This window comes from Lynx canadensis, chromosome X, assembly GCF_007474595.2.
Source record: "Lynx canadensis isolate LIC74 chromosome X, mLynCan4.pri.v2, whole genome shotgun sequence".
Taxonomy (NCBI): domain Eukaryota; kingdom Metazoa; phylum Chordata; class Mammalia; order Carnivora; family Felidae; genus Lynx; species Lynx canadensis.
Window position 1 is genome coordinate 19,557,554 of NC_044321.2, and position 8,786 is coordinate 19,566,339.

General features: G+C 40.2%; 1 protein-coding gene and 1 long non-coding RNA gene across 5 annotated transcripts in view; both read right to left on the bottom strand.

Annotated features, from left to right (window-relative positions):
- ACOT9 (acyl-CoA thioesterase 9) overlaps nt 1–1,683 on the bottom strand; it is a 42,708-nt gene extending 41,025 nt beyond the window's left edge. For all 4 annotated transcript variants that reach the window (XM_030305177.1, XM_032592092.1, XM_030305171.1 and 1 more), the window contains exon 1: nt 1,478–1,683. Coding sequence is in view for 2 of the 4 variants with exons in the window: in XM_032592092.1 (XP_032447983.1) it covers nt 1,478–1,480 (3 nt within the window). In the remaining 2 variants the exon portion in view is untranslated. The remainder of the gene's footprint in view (nt 1–1,477) is intronic.
- A 167-nt stretch (nt 1,684–1,850) lies between these two features.
- LOC115507064 lies at nt 1,851–4,679 on the bottom strand. Its single transcript, XR_003966549.1, has 3 exons — nt 3,853–4,679; nt 3,419–3,525; nt 1,851–2,793 (listed from the first exon to the last, which is right to left on the bottom strand). It is a non-coding gene; the product is annotated as an uncharacterized LOC115507064 (long non-coding RNA).
- Between the last annotated feature and the right edge of the window lie 4,107 nt (nt 4,680–8,786).

Sequence of the window (8,786 nt, forward strand, 5' to 3'; positions counted from 1 at the left end):
GAATGTGCATAAGAGCATTGTTTGAAAGGGCAGGAAAAAAAGCAACAATCTCAATGACCATCAACAGGAAACGTTTTTAAAGCTTAAATCCTGGCAGGAGGAACTTTAACCCCATTAGTTCTTAATACATCACACAAATCACAGTGTTTCAAAGTCAGCACTCCTTTTTTTCAGAGATATTTAGAACCTTGCAACTTAACATTTCCTTCTGGTATCCCTTTCACACAAATGAATAAATTTAAACATTCCAAATGGGAGAAAGATGCACTATTGAGGTATTAACTAGAGAAAACTGTGTGGCTTTCTGCCTCCCACAGTGGCTCACAGGGTTGAAATGCCTTGTTGAATTTACCATGGTTCAAGTACTGGCCCTCAGATAAGCAGGTCAAAAACACAATTTGTCATTTCACTAAAGGTGAAATATATGTCCCTAATAAGAGTCACATCAACCAAGTGACTGATCGATGAAATAAAAATACCAATTTCTTAATTCATAATGAAATGTGGGACAGTTCGAGGGCCATAATAAATCCAATTATAATCAGAAAATTGACTGATGAACGTGGAATCTGTTGCATTCAGCTAAGATACCTTCACTGGAATGTAAGCATCATGGGGGCAGACATCTTTGTCTGGTTTTTCTACTGCTATAATTCCAGAGATAAAAACAATACCTGACACGATACAAATCTGTTAAATAAATGAATAAGGAGAGACTGATATATCCATCCCCACAATACTCAAAGATCCATCTCAAGATTCAGCGGCTGGAATTCTTTCATTGGGGTATTCTTGTTCTAGTACAGTGCCAAGCTGAGTAGTGTCAATTTTGGCCTCTGAGATTTTTCTTTTTCTATACTTCCAGGACCAATCCCAGCAGACACCTTTAGTTACCTATCCTACAGCCATTCCCTTCTAATTCCTTGCTAACAGAATCCCAATATCATTCTGGGACTGCAATGTGCCCAACCTCAAAGAATCACAACTCATCTTGGCCAAACATAGCACCTCTGTTTTAACAGGTAAATACAGATGTTTTAGGCTTTTCCTTTGGTGGTTTCTTACCTGACAGAGGAACGACACTAGTCCTATATTTCCATTTGTCCTAGGTGTTCTTTGTTCCTTTTTCCTTCTTTTCCTCTCTTCCCTTGGATTATTTTTTATGAATCCATTTTATCTCCTCTGCTGACAAACGAGCTACACCCTTTTCATTTTTTAGTCGTTGCTCTGAGCTTTACAATATGCATTTTAAACTTACCACAGTCTACCTTTGAACGTTACAGCATTTAACATACAACGTAAGAATCTTTTAATGATATATTTGCATCCTATCTCTGCTGTTGTGTTCATAAATTCTGTATCGATAATTATTATAAATCCCCTAATATACTGTTATTATTCTCACTTTAAGCAGTTAATTCTCTTTTAAAGATATTAAAAACAAGAAAAATATCTTTTATATTACCCAAATATTTACCATATTTACTCTTCATTCCTTTGTGTAAACTCCTGTGTCCATCTGGTATCCTTTTCCTTCAGCCTGAAGAACTTCCCTTAGCATTCCTTGTAGTGCAAATTCACTAGCGATGCATTCTCTTGGCTTTGGCTTAACTGAAATGTCTTTATTTTGCCTTCATCTTTGAAGAACATTTTCACTGGATATAAAATTGGAAGTTGACAGTGTTTTTCTTTTAATGCTTTAAAGATGTTGTTCTGTGGCACCTGGGTGGCTCAGTCAGTTAAGCATCCAACTCTTGCTTTCAGCACAGGTCATGATCTCACAGTTCATGAGTTTGAGTTCCGTGTCAGGCTCCGCACTGACAGTACAGAGCCTGCTTGGGATTCTCCCTCTCTCGCTCTCTGCTCCTCCCATGCAATCTTTTTCTCAAAATAAATAAATAAACTTTAAAAAATAAAGATGTTCCCAATATCTTCTGGTTTGCATTGTTTTTTATGACAAACCAGTGATTAGTCTCATCTTTAAGATTTTGTCTTTATCCCTGCTTTTCAGAAATTTGATTGTGTATGCCTTGGTGTGGTTTGTGTTTATGCACCTTGGGGTTCACTGGGATTCTTGGACATGTTGAAGAGAATTTTCAATGAATTGGATTAATCTGGAAGTGGAACAAGAGAATGATAGAACCGTACATTGTGTTTCATGGTTACATGTTGCTGAAGGTAAAGGAAGAGTGCTTAACCACTATTCACAGCTCTTTTACAGCTTTTTCTTTTTAACCATGGTTTCAGAGACTAGGTACCAAATAGAAAGTTTGGGAAATTGTTCTGTCTGCTGTCTTGCCCAGATTCTAAGCACCGTAACTGCATAATTTCCCTCTATCTGGCATAACTATAAAATACCTGTAAAAAGGAGAAAGGAAAAAAGTTGTGTGAATGAATATGTTCTGTATAATGGTCTTTTCCACGTTTTCTCCTATTTTCACCAAGCTGCTTCTTTTTTTAAAAATCTCCAGGCGGGGTTTATAGCGAAATATTAATCAGGTCATGGATGAGGTCCACTTTTAAAGTGAGGCGGAGTTGTAAATAATTTATCTTAGGTGATGTGTTCTGGACTGGACCTTGTCTACATGATGTCTGGCCAAGCAGATAAAACGCTCTGGGCAGAGTACAATAGGGATTACAATACTGATTACCCAACCTCTGTGATGACTCCTGATTCTGTGATCACCGGGAAGGCCTCATTGGTTGGCAAATGTTAACTGAATCACATCACAGTGATTATTCATGAGGAAGGTCAAAGCTTCATGACAAAGGTCAATGAATAAGAGAATGATCCTGTGTAAGGGCAGGATAAAAATAGGTTTAGAGATAAATCCTTCCCTCTTCTTATTGGACCATTCACAATTATTCTTCCTAATCTAAAAATTGTTATACTCCTTGTATTACCAGCCAGACAGAAAGGAATAAACATTTAGAGGGTACCAACTATATTCTAAGCACTCTATAAAGGGTTTCACAACAGCATTTATTTTTTTTTAATTTTTTTTAACATTTATTTATTTTTGAGACAGAGAGAGACAGAGCATGAATGGGGGAGGGGCAGAGAGAGAGGGAGACACAGAATCAGAAGCAGGCTCCAGGCTCTGAGCCATCAGCCCAGAACCCGACGCGGGGCTTGAACTCACGGACCACGAGATCGTGACCTGAGCTGAAGTCGGACACTTAACCGACTGAGCCACCCAGGCGCCCCTCACAACAGCATTTAATATTTACAATAGTGAGAGGACAAAACGATCTAACTCCATTTTACAGATAAGCACACTGAGATTCAAGAATCTTGTCCAAAAACACAGCTGGTAACTGGCAGCACTGGGATTTGCACCTAGGTCTGCCTGGCCTCAAACTTCCTGCTTTTGCTGCCACACAGTACATTCAACCCCACCTCCCAAAAAGTACTTACTGAGCCAACTGCCCTTTGGCTTCATGTCAATAGGCTGGCATTCTCTATGTCACCTGCCTGGATAGGAAAACCCACTCCTCCTGTCAGATTAGGAGTGTGTGCTCTGTCTGTAAGGGAATAACATGAATGCAGGGCTATGGACCATTTTCTTTTTTTTTTTTAAACATGAAATTTATTGTCAAATTGGTTTCCATACAACACCCAGTGCTCATCCCAACAGGTACCCTCCTCAATGCCCATCACCCACCCCCTCCCTCCATTCCACCCCCCATCAACCCTCAGTTTGTTCTCAGTTTTTAAGAGTCTCTTATATTTTGGCTCCCTCCCTCTCTAACCTCTTTATTTTTTCTTCCCCTCCCCCATGACCATTTTCAAAGTACTGGGATAGCGCTGATCTCAGAAAGCATGGTGATACTGTGATGCCCCAGACTCACTGACAAGATGTTCAGAGGGGAATCCCCCATGAATGCGAAGTTCTGTGGCCTCTGGAATTCTCCCGTGAAGAAGTCTGGATGGGGGCAGCTGCCTGCAGCCTCTTAAGTGGCATGGATCTCCTAGCAAGTTGATTGTGTGCTTGTCTCAGTTGTAGGTGTTTGTGATTCACACAGCAGAGTCCTACTTATCAGTCCTTGGGATGGTCAGGGGTTGGGGTGGGGGAGGCGCACAAGGCAGAGACCAGAGACAGAAGGCTTAGGAAGAAAAAGAAACTGAGTAGACTGGAATAAGACCAAGCATTCTTTGCCATAATTAAAACAAAGCATGTGCTAGTGAATTAACTTGTGAGAAGTGGACCAAATGTATGGAATGTTTACAGTTTTCTACCTGGACTCTAGCCTTAGGACAGTATTTAATATACTGTCTGTTTTTAAGTTTTCCATTTTTGCCAGAAGACCTCTGAGGTATAGTAAAAGATCTCTTGACTTAGAATCAGAAGACCTCACTTGTATTTTTGACTCTGCCACCTTCTAGCTGTGTGACCTTGGACAAGTACTTCACCCTCTATGGGCTTCAGTTTTCTTAGCTATTAGATGAGAAATTTGTACTAGTGAATCACTACCATTCTATGCTTCTATGATGACAGAAATCTCAACAATAGAGGTTGGGGGGCTTTGAAGAAAAAAAAACTCTTAACCCTTACTATTCCAGATTATATTCATCCATGCTACCTTTATTTAAATGGCTGATTTCAGGGGCATCTGGGTGGCTCAGTGAGTTAAGCGTCCAACTTCAGCTCAGCTCATGATTGCATGGCTCGTGAGTTTGAGCCCCGTGTCGGGCTCTGTGCTGACAGCTCAGATCCTGGAGCCTGCTTCGAATTCTGTGTCTCCCTCTCTCTCTCTGCCCCTCCCTCACTTGCGCGCTCTCTCTCTCTCTCTCTCTCTCTCTCAAAAACAGATAAACATTAAAAAAAGGCTTTTTTTAATAAAATAAAATAAAATAAAATAAAATAAAATAAAATAAAATAAAATAAAATAAAATAAATGGCTGATTTCATTCCCAGTTTTCCCTGACTGGGTGGCTCAGTCGATTAAGTGTCCAACTTCAGCTCAGGTCATTACCTTGCGGTTCGTGGGTTCCAGCCCCACATCAGGCTCTGTGCTGACAGCTCGGAGCCTGGAGCCTGCTTTGGATTCTGTGTCTCCCTCTCTCTCTGCCCCTCCCTTGCTTGTGCTCTCTCTGCCTCTCTCAAAATAAATAAACATTTTTAAAAGATTTTTTTTTTTTTGAGTATAGCTAACACACAATGTTACATTAGTTTCAGGTGCACAACTTAATGATTTGACAGGTTTATACATGGCGCTATTTTCACCACAACGTAGCTACCACCTGTCCCATTACATCGCTATTACAATATCATCCACTGTATCCTTATGCTGTGACTTACTCATTCCATAACTGGAAGCCCGTATCTTCTATTCCCCTTCACCCATTTTGCCCAACCTCCCACACCCTTTCTGGCAACCATCAGTTTGTTCTTTGTATTTATAGGTTCAATTCTGCTTTTTGTTTGTTTGTTTTTTTAGATTCCACTTATGAGTGAAATCGTATAGTATTTGTCTTTCTTAGTCTCACTTATTTCATGTAGCAAAATACCTTCTAGGTCCATGCAGGTTATCTCAAATGGCATGATCTCATCCCCTATTTCAATTTTAATTTGAGTATAGTTAACATATAGTGTTATATTAGTTTCAGGTGTACTATATATATATATATATATTTTGTGTTCTCTATTTTCATTAGTCTTTTTTTTTAATTTATATCCAAATTAGTTAGCATATAGTACAACAACGATTTCAAGAGTACATTTAAAAATGTTTAATAAAAAACAAAAAGACTAAATGAAATCAGAGGCACCTGGGTGGCTCACTCGGTTAAACGTCCAACTCTTGATTTCGGCTCAGGTCATGATCTCACGGTTCGTGAGTTCGAGCCCCTGCGTCTGGCTCTGCATTGACGGCGCGGAGCCTGCTTGGGATTCTCTCTCTCCCTGTCTCTCTGCTCCTCCCCTGCTCATGCTCTCTCTCTCAAAATAAATAAACAAACATTACAAAAAAAGACTAAAGGAAATCACATCTGTAAAATGCCAAGCCAGGCATGCCACTCATAATAGGCACTAAGAAATGCTAGCTGCAGATCTCATTTCTTCCTCTCCTGTAGCACCCTTCTATAATTGATCTTTTAAGGATACCTTAAAATGTATTATAGTTCTCCCAATCCTATGGTTCTGGGTCCCCCTTTGATCTTCTTGCACCCCTTCTCCTACCTCCATCATCTCTTCAAAAGGAATGATTCACCACCTTCTCCTCCACCTCCGGAATAAGTCCTAAGGTAATAACCTTTGTTGTCCCCAGCAGAACATGCCCAGCATCCACTCACATCAGGGCTCTAATGTGGGTCTGTTCCTTGCTCCTCAGGTCACACAGAGGCTGCTTGGGTGGAGTTCATGCCCTTGCTTTTCCTTCTTTGAAGTATCCTCTATTTTCTGGATTCACAGTTAACATTTAATTGCCAGTTTGTGAATGGTACAAAGATTGGTAAGCTGGATTTTGAACTATAAAATCTATTACATGTACCCAGGGGCCACAGGGAAAAGAGGGGGTGTCTAAAACTTTGTGCACTAACAGGCAATTATTTCCTATGATCTTCTTATTGAGTAACCTCCATACCTAGATTCAAAGAGCTGAAACTTTGGGAGGCCTAAGGATGGCTGACTGTACTTTGCAAGTTTCCTAAGTATTTATGAGGAGTTAGAGCCTCAACCCCTCAGCTGAGTGGTGGGCAGTCGTCTTCCCTTGGACAGGACTCCAGAAGGGGAGAGAGGGAGGGCTGCCTCAAGGAGGTAGGTCACACTGGACAAGCGACAAACCGTGTATCTGCCCCGTCAGTTCTGATCGTTCCTGTCACTTTTCTCTAGGAGGCTGGATCCCTTCCACCCATAACTAGAACCTGTAATGTTTAACTGTAAGCCCATGGACAGCAGAGACCATGCCACATTTATTTCATAATCCCCAAGCACAATGCTTGGCAGGAAACAGACCTTAAAAATGTTTGTTAAATGTTAAATAAAAAAAAAATTTAAAAAAAAAACAAAAAAAAAATAAAAATAAATGTTAAATAAAAAATAGGCTTTTACTGACCTTTGCATGCAGACAGACCTTAAGGTGGCCCCCATGATCCTGCCTCCTGGTGTTTATGCCTTCGTGTGATCCTCTCCACGTGTATATTGCTAGGACCTGTGACTTGCTTTTAATCAAGAGAATGTGGTTAGGGCGATAAGATGTCACTCCCATGATTATGTTACATTATGTAAAACCCTCTCTTGCCAGGCAACAAAAGCAAAAATAGACAAATGGGACTACATCAAACTTAAAAATATCTGTATGTCAGAGGAAACAATAAGCAGAGTGAAAAGGTAAGCTAAGGAATGGGAGAAAATATCTGCAAATCATATCTTTGATAAAACGTTAATATCCAGAATACAGAAAGAACTCCTACAGCTCAACAATTAAAAACAAATAACCTGGGGCACCTGGGTGGCTCAGTTAGTTGAACGTCTGACTCTCAGTTTCAACTGGGGTCATGACCTCATGGTTCACGAGATCAAGCCCCGTGCCAGCAGTGCAGAGCCCTCTTGGGATTCTCTCGTGCTCTCTCTCTCCCTCTCAAAATAAATAAAATAAACATTTTTTAAATTAAAAATTGAGAAAAAAATAACCTGGTTTAAACGTGGCCAAAGAACTTAAATGCACATTCCTCCACTGAAAATATACAGATGGCCCACAAGCATATAAAAAGATGCCCAACATCACTAATCATCAGAGAACTGCAAATCAAAACCACAGAGAGCTATCAGCTCACACCTGTTAGGATGAGCATTATCCAAAACAAACAAACAAACAAACACAAAAGCAAGAAGATAACAAGCGCTGGTGCAGATGTGGAGAAAAGAGAACCGCTGTGCACTGTTGGTGGGAATGTAAAATGGTACAGCCTCTATGGAAAACATGGACAGGTTCCTCAAAAACTAAAAATAGAGGGGCGCCTGGGTGGCTCAGTCGGTTAAGCGTCCGACTTCAGCTCAGGTCATGATCTCGAGGTCCGTGAGTTCGAGCCCCGTGTCGGGCTCTGTGCTGACGGCTCAGAGCCCGGAGCCTGTTTCAGATTCTTTGTCTCCCTCTCTCTCTGACCCTCCCCCGTTCATGCTGTGTCTCTCTCTGTCTCAAAAATAAATAAACGTTAAAAATAAAAAATTTAAAAAAAAAACTAAAAATAGAAATACCATATAATCTAGCAATCCCATTTCTGGGTAAAGATCGTAAAGAGTTGAAAACAGGGTCTTGAAAAGACATTTGCACACCTATGCTCAGTGTGCCATTTTTCAGAAGAGCCAAAAAGTGGAAGCAACCTAAGTGTCAAGAAATGTGGTACAAGATATGATTTCACTCATATGTGGAATTTAAGAAACAAAAGAAATGAGCAAAGGGGAAAAAGAGAGATAGAGGCAAACCAAGAAACAGACTCTTAACTATAGAGAACAAACTGATGGTTACCAGAGAAGAGGTGCGTGGGGGGATGGGTGAAATAGGTGATGGGGATTCAGGAGGGCACTTGTGATGAGCAGCACGTCATGTACGGAAGTGCTGAATCACTATATTGCATCCATGAAACTAATAGAACACTGTATGTCAACTGGAATTTAAATAAAAACTTAAAAAAATAAAATTTGTGAAACTTTGCATATAAAAAAAGAAATGTGGTATATACACACAATGGAATATCATTCAACTTTTTAAAAGAAGGAAGTTTTATCATTGGCTACAACATGGATAAACCTTGAGGACATTATGCTAAGTGAAATAAGCCAGTC